At 40.3% G+C, this 21,632-nt stretch overlaps 3 protein-coding genes across 4 annotated transcripts in view; 2 read left to right on the forward strand and 1 right to left on the reverse strand.

Moving 5' to 3' along the window:
• LOC108614349 (uncharacterized) overlaps positions 1-21,632 on the forward strand; it is a 92,611-nt gene that overhangs the window by 59,323 nt on the left and 11,656 nt on the right. Inside the window, exon 1 of one of the 2 annotated variants that reach the window (XM_018008443.2) lies at positions 16,999-18,231. The exons of the other annotated variant lie outside the window; for it this stretch is intronic. Within the exon in view, the coding sequence (XP_017863932.2) occupies positions 17,335-18,231 (897 nt within the window). The 5' untranslated portion in view covers positions 16,999-17,334. Of the gene's footprint in view, positions 1-16,998; positions 18,232-21,632 lie in introns of those variants that run through there. 2 annotated transcript variants of the gene reach the window in all.
• Positions 19-1,739, reverse strand: Sprn (Spermitin). Its single transcript, XM_018008447.2, has 3 exons — positions 922-1,739; positions 424-867; positions 19-370 (listed from the first exon to the last, which is right to left on the reverse strand). The coding sequence occupies exons 1-3, from the start codon at positions 1,586-1,588 to the stop codon at positions 90-92; spliced, it is 1,392 nt and encodes a 463-aa protein (XP_017863936.1). The 5' UTR covers positions 1,589-1,739; the 3' UTR covers positions 19-89.
• On the forward strand, positions 11,400-12,369 carry LOC108614354 (mpv17-like protein 2). The gene has a single exon (XM_018008450.2). The coding sequence runs from the start codon at positions 11,553-11,555 to the stop codon at positions 12,204-12,206; it is 654 nt and encodes a 217-aa protein (XP_017863939.1). The 5' UTR covers positions 11,400-11,552; the 3' UTR covers positions 12,207-12,369.

Genomic DNA, 21,632 nt, shown 5'->3' on the forward strand with positions numbered 1-21,632 from the left:
AAAGACTTGATTTCGAAATTATGTGGATAATTGAATAACGGTTTGATTACTAAACAATGAACAGAAAATACATATAAATATATCTATGACTATAAAGGTTTCCCCAAACAATTGGCCACAATCGTCACAAACTGCGAGGCTACGTCCGATTCTGTGAAACTACAAGCCAGAGGCTGGCGAATTCCTTGAGGACAATTTGCGAAATTGTCGTAGAGCCAGTGGCAGCTGTTGGTGCTCTTTGTCAAATAATTGACGTTCCACTTGCCATCCACGGGCATGTGCACCAAGAGTTCCTCCGACCTCTTGTCCCAGAGTAGCAGATAACATTTGCCAGAATCTGGCATTCTCCAAATCTCAATCTGTCCCTCGCCTAAGCAATCTATTAATATTATGTAATTAATGAAAAGTTTCAAATTGACTTACCTTTCTTCTTCCATTGCTTTTGCTTTTCAAAAGCGAAAAGCTTAGTTGGCTTGCGGAATATCTGCACACCTGTCTCTTTAATAACTGCTGGATCACATATCTCTAGAGCCTTGTCATTCAGGCTTTCATCAGAAGTTTCAATGGTTGATTCTTCCTTACATTTTTTCAATATACCTTCAGACTCTTCATTTTCAATTGATTCCAAATCAACTGATGATGCTTCCGCATGATTATTGTTGGAACATGTTAATTTATTTGAATCTTTCACTTGTGAAGAGTCAATTTCTTTAGTCTTATCCATACGGAAGCCAAACAGCTCCAAGTTTTGACTTGGTTGGCAAAAATTCAACTTTTCATCGGAGGTACACATGGAAAATTCATGAAGCTTTTGCCAATTTAGAGGGCTCTTTTTCTTGGCAGAGAAATTGATGCCAGAAACGCTTTCTGGGAAAAATACATTTATAAGTCTCAATGTTAGTCAGTGATATGAACTCTTACTAGTTGGAGCTGTCGGCAGTTTTAGCTGCTTCTCTTCAAAAATATCTTTAATATCATCTGCAGTCAACAGTCTACACTTCATAGTGCCTTCGGATGGAGGTGTTAGCCTCATTCGATTCGCAGCGACAAAGAAGTTTTCCATACTCTGTGTAGGCAGCAATCTATTCCTGAAGATTTCCTTAAGTAGCCCTGGCTTGGGTGGTAACACAGGTTGGATCTCAACGTTATCGGCAGCGATAACTTTCTCTAGCTCAGCGTAGCCTGGATCCATATCTGCTATGAAGTATATGTCGTTGTCCTTCTGTTCGCCAGTTGCCAAGTTCCGAGTCTCCATAGGCAACTCACTCGAATCTTGCCGCGAATCGGACTCGAACGACAACAATTTTGAATAATCCATATTCTCTGGGAATATCTGTAGATTGTAATTGGATGCAATCGTGCTGAGCCTATTGACAGGCAGGGACAAGTCCACCTCGAATTCCTCTCCAGCTGGACTGGATATCAGTTCCAGGCACTTTTCCAGGTCTCCGGCCAATTCCGAAGAGCTGACCGGTTTTAGATAAGGAATCGCCCCTAAACTCTTCAGCGGGTCTTTAGTTTTGAAATCGAAGCTGTACGGACCTTGTGCACTTATGCATCGGGTTGAGTGCTTGCTACCTTCCAACATTCTGAAAAATATTTAACGCACTACAATTTGGAAAAAAGATGGTAATTTATTTTATTGAATGATCGGCTACTCTGTATGTGCTTAACGGAATATAGTTTTATAAATTTATTTTACAATTTTAGGTGAGCATACTTGTTTTGCTTTCTATTAAATTTTTTATTATTATTCTGATATTACTTTATTTGTTTCATGGTTGACTGCAGCGACTTTCTATTCTATTTGGCTATCTCATAAATATCTAATGTTCTCCGGTTTCGCAACTCATTGCGATTCACGAACCGGAAACTACGAGTATTACCTCGAGCAATTCAGCCACGGTCTAATTACACTTTTCTCATTTCTCATCAGCGAGTATATACGTAATTATCAGTCGGAAAGGAAGCAAATAAAAACGTGGTCTGACAACCAAATAACATTGACAACAAGTTGTCTTCGAGGTATTTCAAGAGTCTTTCGCCCACAACCCAGCTACCCACGGGGTCGAATGAAAGCAAAGCATACAACTGAGAGAGTGTTTACCCTCCACTGACCAGAATAACCGTAGAGCATTATTATACCCTCTAGCTAATCAAAACGTACATCAATTGTGTGGTATATCTGTTTGCACATTTTCTATAAATACAAAGCAGTCGTTTCTTGATTTCAGATTAATATTCTCACTTGAACAGTTGAACGATTGCAAGAAAATCTACCTTATACATTGTTAAAGAATTTTTAAAGTATAAAAGTAAATCATCAAATAAAGTTAGCATCGTATTTCTAGTCCTATTTTACTCATTTACAAATGTATTTTCCTTACCATACGTTATAATTTAGTGATATATACATCTGCTTTATATTTATTTAGGCTATTTAAGTTTTTATTGATTACAAAAAATAAGATAAACAAATAAATGTAAATAGTAAAAAAAAAAAAAAAACATCGCTGACAGCTTACGTTTGGTACAAGAGCATAGTTTAGCTGATCAATCCTGACTATTGAAAAAAATCGCCAGCAGCTAAGCAAAAGGAAACAGCAAGTGGGGTGGTTAGGGCAAAGAGCGCAATGTAAATCAAAAATATGCATAAAATACGAAGAGTGCAAATACAAAATGCGAACAACAAATAAGCAAATAGAAAAATGAGAAAAATAGAAAAAGTAAAGAAAATATAAACACAAATGCAAGAGCAAAGAGAAACGAATTCGGACTTTAAAGCAAAAGCCATTTAAATGTTCGCCCCATTTAATTTGTATAGTATTTGTGTCACAATACGGCACTTCCGCTCCGCTTTGCCGATGCAGTTCAGCATGTGTGTGAGTGTATGAGTGCGTGTGTGCCTCTAAAATTGACTTTCCCAGTTCGGCGTATACCTTTGTTCGATAGACCGCCCCCATGGCATACGCCCACCGTACAACCACAAGTTGGTCCTTTCAGATTTTAGCTGTCGACACTTGGTTTTTGTTCTTGTCTCTGACTTTTTCGTTCAGTTATATTTTGTTGACACTCTGCTGTTGCCGCATCCAATGGCAAAAGCAAAACATGTCAAAGTATGATTTGAAAAAATTCGAAATTGATTTATGTGTTTGTTTGGGAGTAAACGAAACGTATTTGCGATTAAGCTTACCAATTTAAAAAGAATTCGAAGAAAAGTGATAAAATGTCTCCTGCTTTTCTATAACTTGACAGCCATCAAAAATTGGCAAGAGCAAATAAGTAACGAGCTCCTACGTCATGCCCAACTTTATACGACGTTGTAGGTAAAGAGCATATTTATAATTTAGAACAGCAAAAGTCTTCATTTCTGTAGTAAAAAGTGCTTTATTATAAGAAAAACAACTTTTAACCAAACAACTTTCTGTAAAAAAAAAAAGAATTTTTTTTAATTTTATTTTAGCAACAAAACACATAGAAATAAAAAAAAAGACTTATTAAAATAATAATAGAGAATTATTAAAATTATTATTGTTATGTTTAACATTAATATTATCATTAAATATCATAGCCTAACCTAAACTTTGATTTTACTTATTTATTAAACTATTTTATTCTACTTGCTATACATATGTATATACAATTTATTTCATAATTTTTTTATTATAATAAATATATTTAAGATTAAAATCTTATAGAACAAGTTTGTTATATATTATTTACTAAATTAAATTAAATATATTTTAAAAAGGGGATTAAATTGTAAGTGGGAATAGCTGTAATCAAATCGATTGTTAATTTTCTATATTTATTCCTAGCCCCATGTTTAGGGAAATGGATTCAGACATGAAAATGATTGAAAACTCCCCATGAAAATGAATTACTGTTAGCTTGAATCTGCACCCCAAAGCCCACAAATCAAACACGTTTTGAAATTAATTAAAATTAAGCCGCTAAACGATGATGAGACTCTGCACATGTGTCAAGTGGCAATGATAGGGATATTAATAAGGCACAAGCCTACAGAAGGGCCGCCAAAATTACAAAGTCAAGCGAATGAAACATCTCTTACAAATTAATTACATTTTATAATTTAAGGATGAACGCAATAAGCGCCGCTTTATGTGATAGATATAATATGAAATATGTGTGCATGTTATCTCCCTGTCTCTCTCTCTCTCTTTTTGTATGTGTGCGCGCGCGTCCTCTGTGTGTTATGTGAGCCATGTCGCTGCTGGCGCTCCTGTTGATTATGTTCAGGCTGTGTCGCGTCGACAGGTTCACTGACCTCTTGCTCTGACATTTGCTCATCATGCCCGTGCACAGCACAGTCGACCATACTCTTTGACACACACATACTCACACTGAGGCACACGCAGAGGCACACACTCCAGGCTGTTTTGCGTTTGTGTGTGCGAATGTATGTCCTGCAGGCAGCACCTGTAAGCCAGCCCAACCTTTGCTCCAGCCGACAGCCGGTGTAACATGTATAAAACGTTGCCGGTCGGACGCAGCGCAGCGCGAAATTATTCTAATTAGAGCCCTTCCCCCTCCCAACATCCTCCTCCAACAGCACGATCCTTCAGCAGCTTTTGCAAAAGCTATCTGCCACTTGCCGTTTCTTTTATATGCACAAAATATTTCGCATTTCTCTCATTTTTATGCAATACTGTGCATGAATAGGTTCTTGAATAGACCTAATCACGAAATAAGCCATTTAGAAGGGCCTTATGCGAATTGGCCTCAACGGCGAATTGGCTAATCTTGTCAGACCTTAGTCAACTTCTTTAATTTTATTTGATTAACATAAAAATGTTTCAGAAACTACAGCACAACTAGAAATGGGATAATGCTGCTCTAATCAAATAAAGCATAAGTCTTAAAAAAATCTATTTTTTTCTATATATGTATATATATTTCATATTTTCCATTTGTGCTTAATCAATATTCTGTTAGGAAAAGGCAAATTAATGAGCATCAACACATAATATATATTTTAATAAATATTCATTTCCACACGTCTTATGAGATAACATAACTCACAGTTCGTGTACAGGGAAATGGAAAGTGCAGGTTGTGAAATATCGGTAAAGCAAGCTTGACAGGATAACGTGTTTTGGGCCATGTGTCCTGGCATGTTTTCTCCTGCCCGAACACAGATATAGAACAGGCCTAAAATGTATATTTATCAAAAGCGTCTTTTGAGCATATCATTGCCAACGCACACATATTTGGGCTTTAGCTTAATTCACTTTGGGCCAACAACACGCTACGAAGCTGCTGCTGCTGCTGATGATGAAAATGGCCAGATGACGAAGAGGATGACACTGCAGCCCATCAGAGTGGCAAGAGACAGGCAAATGTCAAGCCAGCGCCAGCGCCCGATGCGCAGTACATATTTTTCGTCAGATTCAAATGTTGTGCTCCACATGCTCTGGATACAGTTGCCTGGTTGTGTTATACACCGAGCTGTCATGTGTTAAATTAGGAGCACGACAGGCGCCAGAATCGCTCTGCTTTCAACATCAGCTGCCCCCATTCGCAGCCGCCTGTGCACGTGTCGCATGATGTATGACATTTTTGCGCCTCATAAACAGCCACATTCACCGGCTGGTAATCAGGTGTTCACAATCCAGCGCACTTCACGTGTCGCTAGCCATTTGGCTGCTCCTGCTTCTGCTGCTGCTGCTCCTGCTGCTGCTGCTGCTTTGTTTATGTGCCCAGCATTGAGGGTCCAAAATACATATCTGCTCGCCCAGCTCTGGCTCACCTGCACTGCAAAGTGCCTCAGGCAACATGTGGGTCCGACCTCTGCCTGTGGTTTGTTTAGTTAGTTCAGTCAGCGTCGAACGGGCGGCACTGGGCTCTTTGTTTGCCTTAACGAAATTGGCACGAATGGCAATGGCGTTTGCCGTCATGTTGACAATTTGCTCTCCTGCTCATACTATAAACTGACTTATTTGCCTCAACAGTGCAATTTAAATGTAGCAAAAGTTGCTTGACCCCGCCGGCAGCAGTTAAACCAGGCCAACGTTAACACGTGTTAATACAAAGCAGCTACCTTTTTTTTTTTTGAGGGGGAAATAATTACGTTAACTAGGGTAAAAATTTGATGAAAGCTATTTTTGTTCTGTTAAAAAAAAGATGGAAAATATTTGCAAATGAATTATATATGAATTTGTTGGTTTTGCGAAAGTTATGATTGAAATGCTTAAGCTCAGATTTTGTGAAACCGTAATCAGAACTTGACATTACATTAACATGAAATATGAAACTGTTAACACTGATCTAGTTGGCTGGATCCAATTGGAAAACAGTCTAACTAAGTTTTGATACAGATGAACTTCGAATTTTTCGAGCTCAGTTATGAGAAAATATTTAATAGGAATGATATTTTTAATTTTTCGATTTCATTGAAACGAATAACTTTAGTTAGTTATGCAGTAGGAAATACAAGATTCTGATACTCCACCTCTCTCACATGGCTGATTGTTAAAAGAATTTTAAATAATAAATTGTATGTTCTCTTCAGTATTCAGTATTTTAGTTTTTATTGGTTAAATGAAAACATAAATGGCAAATAAAAATATGACAATGTATTCATAAAATGTTTGTACATGAATTCAAAAGAATAAAATTCTGTATTGTAATGTCTTTTGGAGTAGCAAAAATATTCTTTGAAATGCACAATAAAAACAAGTAAGAACGTTGCAGTCGGGCGTTACCGACTGCGGAATACTCATTCACATCCCATCAACAATTTAGTAGTTAAGTTTCGTTTTAATCATAGCTTGCAAAAAACTGTTAACACTTTTTCGTTGTCTGCAAAAAAGTGTCTTTCAGTGACACAGGCAAAAAATACTCAGACAGAAAGTGTTTTTGTCGCGTCTGGCTTAGCTCTCTCGCGCTCTGAGGGAGATAGTTGTTTCTGTTTTCGTTTCCTCAAGTCAAACACTGATCGTTTGCTTGAGTTAAATGAAGTAACGGTAAGTTGCGTTTGTATGGGTAATCACGCGCGATTGCTGCGTTCTTTTTGTATGTATGTATGCGTGTATTTACATGCACACGAAGGCAAAAACATTTTCTGCTGAGTTTGTTAGTCAAAGTGTTTCTTGCTGAGAGGCTTTGTGTGAGAGAAAATCGTGTTAGTTTTACGCGACACTCATGTGAGTGCGTCACACGAATGAGTCATCGCACTGCGTCTGAGCGAAACAGATGCTGAAGAAAAACAGAGAGTGACGCTCAGAGAGAGACGTGTCTACACAATTTTTTTTGAGTATGATGCGAGAAAGAGAATAAACGAAAAAACGCTCAACTCTCATTTGCAAGCTCTGGTTTTAATACTGTAGAATATACAGGTTTTTCCGATTTGCCACGCCCCAACTGGGCGTAGACACATCATTTTTGGTCAGTTTTTAGTAAGAGATAACGTTACCCTAACTGCAAAGTTTGAATGCTTACCCTAAAAAAATGTGAAAATTACAGGGTATTTTTCTATATGCCACGCCCCTAAAGAGGCGTAAAAATTATTTTTGGGGAATCGATAGAGGAGGTTACTGGTAACTTAACTACCTAAATTTGAAGCTTCTAGCTATTATACTTTAGGAGATATAAACTTTTGCGGTTTGCCACGCCCCCTGTGGGCGGACATATATCCGACAAAACTTTTTGGTCTTGGGTGATCAGTCCGAGTATATATATAAAATTTGAGGTCTCTGCCATCAATAGTGTCCAAAATATAGGAGAATTTTAAAAATCACTATATCTTCAGGTCCGATTTGCCACGCCCCTAACGGGCGTAGACTTATAATTTATCTTCAGACTTTATAGAATCATACCATTAGCTGACGTGCAAAATTTCAGCATTCTAGGTTTACAACTTTAGGAGATATAGTTTTATCCGATTTGCCACGCCCCCAATGGGCGTAGATATATCCGCCATAGCTCGTGATCTTGGGTGGTCAACGCGGACCTACATACCAAGTTTCAGCTTTCTAGCTCTTCAACAAACATGATTTCTGGTATATGGGAAAATGCATTTTCCGATTTGCCACGCCCCTAGTGGGCGGATCGGGAAAATTTTAACACTTTATAAATCGGAGATATACACGAGTATGTGTTCCAAATTTCAAGTCTCTAGCTTCAATAGCGCCGAAATAGATTGCGTTCATACGGACAGACGGACAGACGGACAGACGGACGGACGGACAGACGGACAGACGGACAGACGGACAGACGGACGGACAGCAAGACGGACATTGCACAAAACCAATATACTGATTCACTTTCGTGAATGAGTATAATTAAATAAAACAAAATACATGTGTCTAATGGGTCAGTTGGGTTGCTCCATCGAATTACAACTGCAACATCTGACTGAAGTAAATTGTTAAATCGATTGCCAGTGAAAGTGGTTTGGGTCTCTGTTGTTAGTTTGCATAGATCGTTAGGCTGTGCCAGTGTCCAAAGTCTCATTAAAAAGACATCTCAATTTTATTTGCATAAATCGAAGTCAATGCAAATGCGAAGGACAGAGCTCGGATAGACTGTCATCGCCCAGAATATCATGGCAAATGGATTGCAAAGCAATTGGGAATTGATTTTTCAAATATTTAGCTGTATGCATGTCTCTATGCAAGGACACAACATAAATGACTCCACTGACAAACACTTGGCAATGACTGTTGGGTCATTGTTGACTTCCCGGGGGGAAGGATGAACCGCAGCTGATTGAGCTAGACCATGGCTCGGACTATGACATTTTTACGCTTCGCTGCAAGCATATTCAACTTTTGCTTTCATTGAGTAGAATAAAAAATTCAATTAAATCGCACACACACGGACAACATTGAAAGCCAGCGCCAAAAATATATTTGGAGCGGAACGGTCCAAATAATAACAAAAGCCAGCAGATAGAGCAAAGAGGGAGCCAATCCCAAGAGTTCGGCCATAAACTACCCTGTAGCCAGATACAATTTTCTAAAAAAAACAGGGAACAACATTTTGTCACTGTATATACTATAGAAAATCCTATAAACTATGCATTCTATATGCTATGATATATAGGCAATAAATTGGGAAGATTTGGCAATATATCCCAATGGAACAGGATATCCTAGCGAAGCAGGATAAGCACAGGAACTGTGATTTAATCAAAATAAACAGGCAGGAGCATTCAGTCTATTTTCCCATAATTTATGTCAAATAAAATCAGGAGATTTTGTAATTTCAAATAGGACGAATGCATTTATTTTAATTTTCTTTTTCAACAGCATTAGTCAGATTCCATTAACAGGAATTGCTTTACTCCCACATTGCTTTGCTATGATATTAACAGAATTATGTTAATAGCATAACTCCAACTGCAGCTCTCCTACTGGTTCACGGTTCTTAGCGATTCGCTGTCTTAGCTCTAACTGGTATTCTTAACTTCTAACTATATATATGTTTCCTCAGCTCAATGCTTATACAAAATATATATAATTCATAATCTTAGTAGGAGTAGATATGTGTATATAATCGTAAAAATTAGAAATTCAAAGGACATACACCCAGTCGAACATATTTACCTAGATGTATTTTACTATAAATCATATAATTCATGTAGGGTATATTTTATTCGTATTTTATAAAGTAATAACTGTGTTGTATTGCGCTTTGTGGATGCTGGCGAGTATCCAGTTTGTTGTCGCTGCAAACTGCAAACTGAACAAAGAAACTTTAACTATTTAAATTCATTGTTTTCGAACAATGTAACATTGCAACACTTAGTTTAAGACACGTATGCAAATTTATAATAAACAGTCTATGCAGAGCAGCAACATGCTTCCGAATACTGGCTGGCTATACTATAGAGTATTCTCTAACTGCACATATATCATAAAATATACATGCATACATATTTAATTCATTTAAATTCATTCTCTGTATTTATTTATGATATTTTTATTAATAATTGCAAAATTCAAATAGCGCTCTTAAACATCTTTGCCACACATAATTGTGAAATATTGGCAGAGAAGCGTGAAAACGTGTTTAATAATTAAAACGAGTGCATACGCATGGCACACCTCGCAAATTTGGCAAATAGCGCCAATAATAATGGAGGAAACTAAATTTATTTGTCGCGTTGCCGGGCTATTGAAATAGATGGTCCTTCGATCCTGGACCGGGGAGTCTGGGGGAAACTGTAGCTCATCTGCGCCACCAAATGCAAATAAAATGCAAAGCCGAATTTACGGCGCCTGCTTTTCAATTGGCGGGTACAAGTTTAGAGAGCGTAGTAGGGTCTGAAAACGGAACGGAAAGGAACAGAACGCAACGGAATGCCTGACGGGCGGGTCATGACTGTGTGTGTGTGTGTGTGCGAGTGGGTACATTTTATGGCGGATTTTCGACGAAATATAAAAATAAAATTGGATTTTAGCGTAAAATGTTGAATGCCGTAAATATTTTTCAATTCAGTGGCTCGGTCCATGGCTCGTGCGGTCGAGCGTACGGGAGCATCCATATGCATGAACGATGATTTCTCCCGGGGGCAAAGGGCTGCGGTTGCGGCGACTGTCAAAAGTATTGGGAATCGTGTGCAAATGATTTGCCGAAATCAACTCAACGACACGCAAAAACAACTTCCTCCCCTCCCCTCCCCAACTCCCCTCACTCAACTAAGGCCAACAACTGTGGGGCACCAAGTGGAAGAGGCGCAACATGTGCAAAATGCTGCATTATTCAAAGCCCACCCATAGGCTGTGTGCCCTATAACACCCCAGGCGAAACTAAGCCATCAGCAATAAAAAAAATACAAAGCCGTATATACTCCTTTTCCACTGCCATTTTTGTCGCTCGACCGAGCTTTGTTGAATCCTGCTTAAAACTCATTTGCTTTGATGGCGTTAAATTGATTTCCTTGCCTATTTGTTTTTGGAATTGTTTCTCTTTTCTTAGCTAAATGCCGTTAAATCGTGTTTCCTTACCCTGTTTCTTGTAACTTTTCACATGGCTTCGCATCAGAGTCTTTATTTAAAGTTGGCTTAAGGCGGAATAGAAATAAATAGAAATATTACTAAATAAATCTCTTTTTATATATTCAAAAATTTACATACACTATATATGGAACTTTTGCATTTTTATTGATTTATTTACTTATTTCTATATTTCTTTATTTATTTCTTTATTTATATATATATTTATTTATTTTTTATTTATTTACATATTGATCTTTTTATTTATGTTAAATAGCCTGCGGCTATTTTGTATTTTAAAATCTATAATCCGATGTTAGGTATATATTTTTACTTTTAATCAAAACTCCAATGCATGTTCATGCCTGCAGTGAGCCACGCCGAAGGTAATTTTTGACAAGCTGAGATACATCCATATATTCTGATCAACTGTAAATTTGTATTTGTAGTCTCTGTGTATTGAGACTCAAATGTCAGCATTACAATAGAAACATCAAAATGTCAGTATTGTTAAAAATATTTTTGTTAAATTTAGTTTGTTGATGTTGGCTGAAGGGGCATTTGCCCACCTCCCTCGCCTACAGAAAACCAATGCGAATCCGGTATAGGGACGTGCAGAGGACACTCAGCCGCTGGCACAGTCATGCTTTCAGTAAGAAATACCTTCTGTTCACGAACCTTGGGGTCTCGATCGGTTTGAGTATGCTGGGTGACACATTCGAGCAGTCATACGAGCGATACACTGGCCAGATCCAGGGCTGGGATCGGACGCGTACCTTGCGAATGGGCATCTCTGGCTTCACTGTGGGCATTGTTTGTCATTATTGGTACCAATATCTGGACTACTATTACTCCAAACGGAGTTTCAGTACGGTTGTCCGCAAAATTGTTTTAGATCAATGCATTTGTTCGCCATTCTACATCAGCATTTTCTTTCTAACCATGGGCTTATTGGAGGACAAAACCTGGGAGGAGGTGAGGGAGGAGATTCATGACAAGGCTTGGACACTCTACAAAGCTGAGTGGACCGTGTGGCCGATCGCCCAGATGATTAACTTTTTTTTCGTAGCGCCAAAATATCGAGTTTTGTATGACAATACCGTTAGCTTGGGCTATGACGTGTTCACCTCCAGAGTAAAGTACGCAAAAAAGCCAGAGCCGCCGAATAAAGTGTCCGGTGCCAGAGCATTGGATATTTACAACGTGTACAGCAATCAGAATAGCCCAAGACCAAATCCAACATAAAACAAAAGTACTAAACACTCACACTTTCGCGCACATTGAATAGCAAACGCAAAAATGCAAAAAATCGCACACCAATTCGCAACAAGTCTTGCGATAACCAAAATCGATACACAAACACCAAAATATACAAATAAAAATAATTTAACAAAATAATAGTAAGCAATTGATAATTGTGTTGGCTATATATTGATTCTTGCACTCTTCTGGCGTATCTACCAGGCAGCAGCAGGTCTTTAGTGTCTTCCCATCTTCCTGTCCGTGTGTTGGAGTTTATTTATTGTGCAATCTATAAGATGGCAATGATGTTTATAACATTTCCCACCCAAGGTGTATATAATAGTAATAGAATATATGTTGACCTTTACTATTAATTAACAACATTTTTATACTCCATGAAAAGCAAGTTGAATAAAAAAAGTCAGTAAATGCAAAAATTTTGCAATAAAATACTGTAGATCCCTTATAAATCTACGCCTATTTTAGGCGTAGGAAATTGAAAAATAAATTATTTATTTCAAAGGCTTTGAGCTAAAATAGTCCCACTTTGCATGTGGGTCATTTTCCTTAATTTTTTTATTTCTTTCTTGAATAAAATATACAAAATTCATATTTGAAATCTAAAAGCCAAAAATGAATAATTTGTATCGAACAGTCTTATACAACCCAATAGTTGGGAGTTAAAACAAACTCTGACCCATTTAAATCAACTCCCTAACATCAATTTAAAATGTGTCAAAGCGCAAAACAAAATTCAGCTTGGCTTAGCAATCATTTATAATATTTACTCGTGATTATTGAATTAGTTGTCATCAACGTGAAGAACAATTTTCATTTACTTATTTGTATTTATTATTTATTTTTGATCAATTTATGCTTTTCATGCTCCATTCAATATATTGTAGCTAGATTCTCGAGCTAGCTGTTCCTTATTTCATTCTTGGACGGCTCAAAGCGTCAGTCTAGCCACATAATGCGAGAGGCTAAAGCGACTTTGGTGTCGCCAATGTGGAGCAGCCGTTTAAGCACATGGCGTGACGGTGTGACGGCTGTTAAAGAGCAGATAGGATGAATGCCATCGAACACTTGAGAGATAGCACTTGAGCCGTGTGCTCTTGACGAGGAATTGTGTCAAGCAGACAAAACAAAACCAAAAAAACAACAACAACAACGAACAACGAACAACACAAAACAGAACACGACCAAATAAAATAGAAGCCAAAACATGACAGCCGCATACAAAATGTAAAAACATCAAGTGACGAAATTGATGTCAAGACGAGAAGAGCTGAGTGAGACGTGCGAGAGGTACATGGATAGACTCTGGGCATCCGCAGTGCAGGAGGTTTTCAGGGCTAGCGCGAGCTCACACCCGTACACACAACCACACACACACGTCGCCTAATCCAATTTAAATCTCTTAACATGATTTGCCGCTTTCTTTTCATTTTGCTGGATTTTATGCCATTATCCTTTCTGGCTGTCCTGGCAACCGAATTGCCAAGCAAAACACGAGGCGTCGCTGTCATCGCTAGCGCCATCGCCACTGCCATCGTCCGGCTGGCAAGTTGACTTCCTGTCCTGTGCTGCTTGTCTGCCTTTTATCTGCCTCAAGCAAGAAGGACGCGCGCAAGGACATCCGTGGAGTATGCCCAAAAGGGTTCATTTATTTGGTTTAGTTGTCGCTCCGCTTGCCTTACCGACTCTATCTGTATTTTGTGATTTAATTTAAAAGCTCAGCAGGCGTGTGGACAGACACACAGACGGACGGGTAAAGTTTTTTGAGGCAAAGCTCAGCCGTGTTAGGTCCGGAACGTGTGTGCGGTTTAGGTCCTGCATGCGTCTGCCTGTTCTGACTGAGGCTGTCTGTTTGTGTGAGTGTGGGTGTGTCGTTAATGTGTCTTAAATGAGAAAACGTGTTCGTGGTTCTCCTCACCTTTTAATGCATTTAAATCAGCCACAGCGTCATTAGGTTCAGCTGCCGCCGAGAGACAATGTCATATAGATAATTTAAGAGCCAATGAGCTAAGCCAACCGCAAAATCTAAAGGGTCATCAAATACCCAAAGGCCTCACCACAATTGTGTTCAATTATACTTGATGTCTTCATAGTTTGCAAACAACAAATTTTATAGCGTTGTTAGCTGTATATATATTTATTGATTATCCATCTGAGTATAGACCAGAATATCTTGTAAGCTGCCTTTGCTTATTAACCGAGCTGTCAATTTGTAGGGGAATCCATCACAGTTTGCATTTGGCATTGTAATTGACACCTGCAGCTATCAAAGAGTAATTTCAACACTTTCTTTCTCACCTCCAGCTCTCAGCTATTGTTGCATTCGTAATTCAGAGATTCAGTGACAAAGCAAGTGAATGATTGAACTATTGAACTGTTTTTCTTTGGTTTTAGCTTTGCTGCTCGTCACAAAGGACTCAAAGGACAGCTGCTTAGCTAATGGCTGGCAACGGACCGAGAGCACATTTTTCGTGGAACTATTTATTAATTAGTCAGGATTAGAGGGCTTTTGAGTATCTGAACTATTTATCTTGTTAACATAGAAGGATAAATAATTTATCAAATGGACTGCTTAGTCTAGCTCCTAAGCAGCAGTGGGAAATGATTAAGTATCTATCCACAGTTGTTGCTCTTCTTGGAGCAGAAAATAGTTATATGAATATCATTTACTTCTAGCTAGAAGAGCGTTTCTTAATATATTATCTTTAATCGAATTTTTTTCATCGCCTACCTTCAATATTTACTCGGCTGCGTTGGCGTTCACCCAACTATATGATTTTATGCCAGCGGCATTGTCTGATAGACCATGTCGAAAGCAAAATGTAATCGAGCATGTTTGTCGTTGTGGAATAATTTATTTTGGGCTGTCGTTCTTTTGACAGCTGAAATTTTTCAGTCAAACGCTTCCACTTGATGCCGTCCAGTTTGCAGCACTCAAATTATATACGCTGCCCGCTTTTCAACTGTTTGAGTGGCTAACCAGCCGTTAAATGATCCTACAGTAAAATGTTTCCGAAATGTATAACATCGTGCTGCATACTTTTGGGCAACACTGTAGTTGGCACTCCTAACTCCTGGGTCCAACTTGGCAAATGAGTCAAAACTTTTAATTGAAAACATTTAGCCGGAAAATTGAATGTGCATTAAAGTGCGCATCAAGTGAAGTCACCAATCACATTAAATTACTACAAACAAGTCTCTCGCATTGCTCCAAAGTTCGTTTCGCACATTTAAGCAAAATACCTACCTTCAATATTGCGTTGCCGCCTCTGGGAGATGAAAAGCACTAAAGCCGCCGGCAGTAATGCCAAAAACAGTAGCAACAACAACAGCAGCGGGGCGAACAATCGAAATGAGAGCAACAAATTTTAACGAGCACCACAAAACCCCAACACGCCGATTTTTAAGCCGCTTTCCCGCACCCAGACAGCGTCTGCTTCGCGCTTTTGTAATTACAAAAAGTCGAGCTGGGCTACCCTTGGCGATGGATGAGCCCAAAGCAGAACGGCAGAGCGAGCAGGTGGAGGAAGTGGAGGAGGCACGCATACCACGAGCGAATCAACGGGCCGGTTAACCAAGATAATACTATGAAACAAATGTAAACGAGGCGCAGGAGACGGCGCAGGAGAAGGCGCAGTAGGCAGCGGCCTACAGACGACGACGTTGGCGCTGCCAGCGGTAACAGTACTATAAAAAGTGAACAACAATGAAAAAACAAAGCGATTCAGCCTCAAATCTGCAAAAGACATTTCCAACTGTGCTTTTTACGTTCTTCTCACAAATGAAGCGAACGCCGCGGCACCCCGCGAGCACAGCTTCTCCCACTTTACTGGAGACCCAAAAATGGTCCCGAATACACAGATAAAAAACCTTAAAAAAAAATAAATAACTAAATAAATAGATGTTAGCTGAAATAGTTTGAAACAGTTGGTTGTTGGCTTGTCTAATAAAACTGATAACAATTATAGTTGTCCATTAATGCTGTGGCTGGAACGAAGTAAAAACTATCTTTTCAATGGCAAAAAGCTTACTTATATGGAATATAGACATGAACAAAAATTATAGATGTAGTATATGGGATTTACTTATCGGTGACTCAAAAGTTTGATTCGAGCTTTATGCAAAGGCACATCAAATATTTAAGCCGTTTATTTTTAGAAAAATAAGCAAAGCTCAACTATTTTACATGAAGTCCTTTCAATAAATATTTCAAGCACTAATTCGATGAATAAAAGCATGAAGCTGCGCACTTAATTAAAGCACCATTAGTGCAATTATTTTTGTCTCCCATTGACTTTTGCAATTAGAAGCCATTCAGCCGGCCATCGATTGGGTGGGCGCAGCTAGGCCAACAGTTGGTTTTGCAGCTGGCCGCAGCAAGTGCAGCTGCTACGGCCACTGGCTGTGGCATTCCCTTGATGCGAATTTCGCGACGCGGCAAATAAAATCTAGCATTCAGGTCTGGTAGCTTCAGCTTGAAGTATTTTGATTTCCCTCGCCGCGGCAAAAAAAAAAAGGAGGCAAAAAAACCAACAGCGCCCCATACGCTACCTACAATGTGCCCGCAGATCAGAACCAAAACAAAACGCCAAGTGACGAAGGCAACGGCAACGGCAACGGCGACGGCGAGGGCCAGAGAGGGAGCAGGAGGGAGCGGGAGCGAGCGAAAGCGAGTGTGAGGGCGACAAGTGCTCAGTGTTCGCCTGGCATGCCCGACGCATGCGCGATGGCTGCACAAAATGGCGACGGCGAATTCAAATTGCTGAGAGCTGTCGAAGAGCTTGTGTTTTAGTCGCTGCAGGACTGTCGCGAGATAAAGTTGGCCGAGCGCACGAGCGAAGACGCCATGTGAGCATCGTCTTGAAGGTACGCGCGCGAAATCATTTTGAATCTGCACCCCCGCATCTTGTGTAGAGACTGACTGCGTCGTCGTCGTCGTCGTCGTTATCGACGGCGGCGTTGCTAGTGTATACATACATACGGACATGTGCGTGTTTCTGTCTGTGCTCCTCGTCTAGGTGAAAATTCAGTGAAAGTCGGAGAGGACAGCAAAGTCAAGTGGAAGTCGCTTTACTCAAATACATACCGGCTGCCACGCCCACAACAAGCAGCGATGGAGCACCTGCGACCACTCAGCTATGAGGAGATGTGCCAAATGGAGCTACTGCAGCCGTGCGGCACCAACACACAGCCGGCAACGTCAGCGGCGCCAACAATGTTGCCCATAATGGTCATACCGACAGCGCTGCTGGCGCCCGGAGCGGGAGGAACCGGTGCAACACAGCCGCAGGGCGGCGTTGAGCATTATTATCAGTTGCAGCCCACCCACATTATCGCCGCTGGCGTGGAGGGTGCTGTGACAGGAGGGGGCAGCGCCGGAGCTGGCGGCGAATTGGCGCTCTTACAAGGCGGCAGCGAACAGTATCCACATGGCATCCAGCTGCAACAGCATCCACACTCGCACTCACAGCCTGTTAACATTCTCTGCACGGGCACACTGAGCCGCACACCGCCAACGTCGACTGCGGCGGCGGGCCTAGCAGCGGCGTCGGCGGCGACGCTGCCGCGCAGCTTTCAGCCGGCCGCCTTTGTGACGGATGTGGAGAGCGACTTTGAGGGCAGCGATTTTGGCGCGGGCAGCGGCACCACAACCTGCATGCCACACTTTCGCTTCGGCGGCTGCGGTCTACAGTCGGCGGCGTCCCACCAGCAGCAGCAGCAGCCGCACCAGGATGCTGTTGTCGGCTGTGGTTCGCTCTCCTACATGATGGGAACTCTGGCAGCCGGCGGCGCAATGCACGCTGGCCGATTCGCGGGCACTCTGGGCCGTAACCGGCGGCCCGAGGGACACACCAAGCGCGTCTCCTTCAAAGGAGACAATCTGCCGCCTTCGCCACCGCCGCCGCCTGCCGTCGAGCTGGACAACAACGGGCTACCCATGCCGCTGCCTGTGCCGGGCGGCGTAGGCGGCGGATCCTACATGCACTTCGACAACTACATGGACTACCAGGTGCGTCTCCCCACATCCCCGGCCCCTTTTATCTGCCACTGACAGCCTCTAATTGGCATTCATGAGCCGTTTGTTTGGCCATTGCGTTGGGTGCGCATTTACGATTATTGACGCGCGTTTGATTCGTGCCACGATTGAAATCAGCGCGCCCACAATGTGCCAGCCCTTGAACGGAGACATATAAAACACTTTATATGTTTATGCGTCAATGCGGATTCGGGCACTTAAGATATCTCTCCCGCGATTTGTTTAAATCACATCTTTAAAAGGAAACATTGTAGGCGATGCGTCTTACCTCATTTTATTTTACGTGAGAAGATGCCAGCCAAGATGGACGAGCACAGATATTCTTATCATATATACATATATGTATACATTCCATCTGTGCGATTCGGCATAAAATTCTAGTTCTGAGTTCTATTTTCTACTATTGGGAATCATTTGCGAGTGTGACTTTGTTTGACATTGACTTTGAAACAAAAATGCAGCTGGCGTTTTAGTTCAGCATTGAGCATTTAGCTTCGAATTATGTTGATAAGAATTTTACATCTATTTTCTCTATATTTATTTTATTTTTTATATTCATTCATGGTCTTTAATTAATGTATATTTATTTTAATGCATATTTATTTGACAACCTTTTTTATTGACTTGAAATGTTAAATTGCAGAGAATTTTCCTGCCCTCAAAAAACGCTCAAACTCAATTTCAAATGAAGTCTTTTACTTGTTCGATTCCCAAAAACTGCTTGACATTAAAAATAATTTTTTATATATAACTAAATTAGTATTTTTTATTTTATTTTTTTTATATATATATATATGCTTAGTTCGTTACTTCTGCAAAATTGAAAATCGCTGAAGAATATCTTGCTCTCGAAATGCACTTAAACTGAATTTCCAATTCAGCTGCTCGATTTCAAAAAACTGCTTGGTCATAACAAATGTAATTTTGTATTCTCATTTATACTTTTTGTTTTTATTTACATGTATGTATTTATAAATCATTTTTACATTTATATTTTAATATATATTTTCATTTTCATTTAATTATGTCACTCATGTAAAATTGCTGGCAAATCTCTTGCACACAAATAGCACCAAAATTGCATTTCAAATGCAGACTTAGAGTTGCTCGATTCCCGAAAGCTCTTTTAACATGACAAATGTCCGCAAATCAGAAAACATTTGCGTGGACACATTGTGTAGGGATCTGATAAACGATTATCTAGAATGTAACTCAATTTGTTTGGCGTTTGCATCTTAAATTCTCGTAAGGATGCCATGTGTGCCATCCTGCACAAAGCTGCTGCTTTGCTTCGATTCAGCACCAGCAACAACAACAACAACAACAGTCGCAGCAACAGCAGCAGTGGACATCCAACTGAATGAAGAGAAAATCTGTAAAGTATACAAATGAATCGCTTTGGCAAGGCGACGGCAAATTGTCCTCGCTAGCCATTATTCACGCCGCGACGTTGGCTGTCATCTATGACCATTCGGGCCATTTGTTCACATTTGCATAATAAATTAAATGTTGCAAGTGTCGTTCAGTCGCAAGTCGCAAGTAGCAAGTAGCAAGTAGCAAGTCGCCAGTCCAGTCCCTGCTCTGCTCTGCTCTGCAGCTCGACAACATTTATCCGCTTTCCTTTCGCCTTGCACTTGCAGCACTTCCAGCGCTTGTTTGACTGCCGGAACCTGCGTTTTATGCGTTCTGCCAAACCCATAAATATAGTCATTATTGCCACGCTTGCAGCTTGTCCGTTCTGTCGACCTGTCCTGCCTGGCCTGTCTGTTCGTTCCGCACTGTTCAGGGAGCTTTTCTTTTCGCTGCTCGGTGCTTTTTACCGCTTCAATGATTTTCATCAAAAGTTTTCCTCCGTGACTCATTTTTCGCAATTGCCATAGTTTCTCGCTTGAGGAAAATATAATATATTTATGTGCGTATGTGTGTATGTATTTACAGTTGATGTAAGAAAAATATATACTTCTTATATACAAACATATAAATAGGAACTTATATCTGTACATATTTGTAAAAAAAAGTTATAAATTTTTACAGGTTTTCTTTTTAAGAAATAATTACTTATAAAAGGAATAAGTCGAATAAGTCGTAGTCTTTTCCCAAATTAGGCAAATTATTCTTCAGGGCTTTAGAACCTAGCTATAGTTTAGATATATTATAATTTAAAAAAGGTTAACTCAAGAATCATAATTTTGTGTTTGGCTTTATATGAGATATATCCACTTTCGGGAGCTTGAATCCGCTTTTAAGCATGCTTGGATATTCAGCTTTACAATGTGGCAAAGTTAACTCGTTTGCTACTTTATTTCGAAATGCAAGAGCCAACTGTGAAAGCAAAGCCCACCCACTTCAGTTCAGGCTGGCTGACTGAATGCCAGGCGTAATCCTGATTGACTACATTTCTCAGTTTTCTGAATTGTGTATGGCTTGGGATGCGGTCCATTTAAGTGTTTACACTGCAAATTCGCTGTGCTGCCCAACAATTTGGAGTGGCAAGCTTCAATCTGCAGCGTTCGATTTGCCAAGCGGCTGCTTTAGATCCAATTCAATTTACTTTCGGTTATGCACATTTACTGGGCAAATGGAATTTTCGAATTGAGTTTGACACTGAGTTTGAGTTCTCCCGACCGCTCCTTGATTGATGGCTGCGTGCGTGGCTGTGTGTGCCAGCAGAACAAAGCTGTCGAGATTGACTAGCATATTCTAGTTTTATTTCTCCCCATCAATGTTCAAGTCAACTCGCGCTAAGCCATGCTTTGTTCGAAGCGAAGCGGAAGCTGTTGCCAATTCCACTTACAATGGGGTCCAACTTGATGGAGTACTATATAATCATGGGCCATTATCAGCGGCAGCCCAGCTGCAACTACGTGCGATAAACTTTGTGACTTGTGCACTATAAAGAAAATGAAATCCCATCACAACATGCAACATGCATCATGCAACATGCCCACGCTAAACTGCAAATAAAGCCACCAGCAGACGGGTGAAATATAAATTGAGACATTCACTTGGCGAAATGAATTCATTCATTTAGCAACTTGTTAAACTGTTCAAGCTATAAATAAGGCGTCTGCGTTGAGTGCAATTTCGTGGCTCCTAATAAGCATTCCGACTATGTCCGAGCGCAAAACACAGAGCACACAAGCTTAGCCAACTTTGGCATTTAATCGAGACTCTACTCACACACTTGTGTGTTTGTGTGGGTGTGCAGAGCTGAGCCGTACAAAGAAAGGCGATTAAAAACTTTCAATTGTTTAATGAACACTTAAAGAGGTGCAATTCCTTAACTACCAATACAAACAGCAGACTAAGCGCACATTCACAGCCACAGCCACAGCCACAGCCAAACAGACATCGAGTCGGCCGGGGAGGATGGC

This window comes from Drosophila arizonae, chromosome 4 (genome assembly GCF_054131065.1).
Source record: "Drosophila arizonae isolate 15081-1271.41 chromosome 4, UAZ_ARI_1.0, whole genome shotgun sequence".
NCBI classification, from domain to species: domain Eukaryota; kingdom Metazoa; phylum Arthropoda; class Insecta; order Diptera; family Drosophilidae; genus Drosophila; species Drosophila arizonae.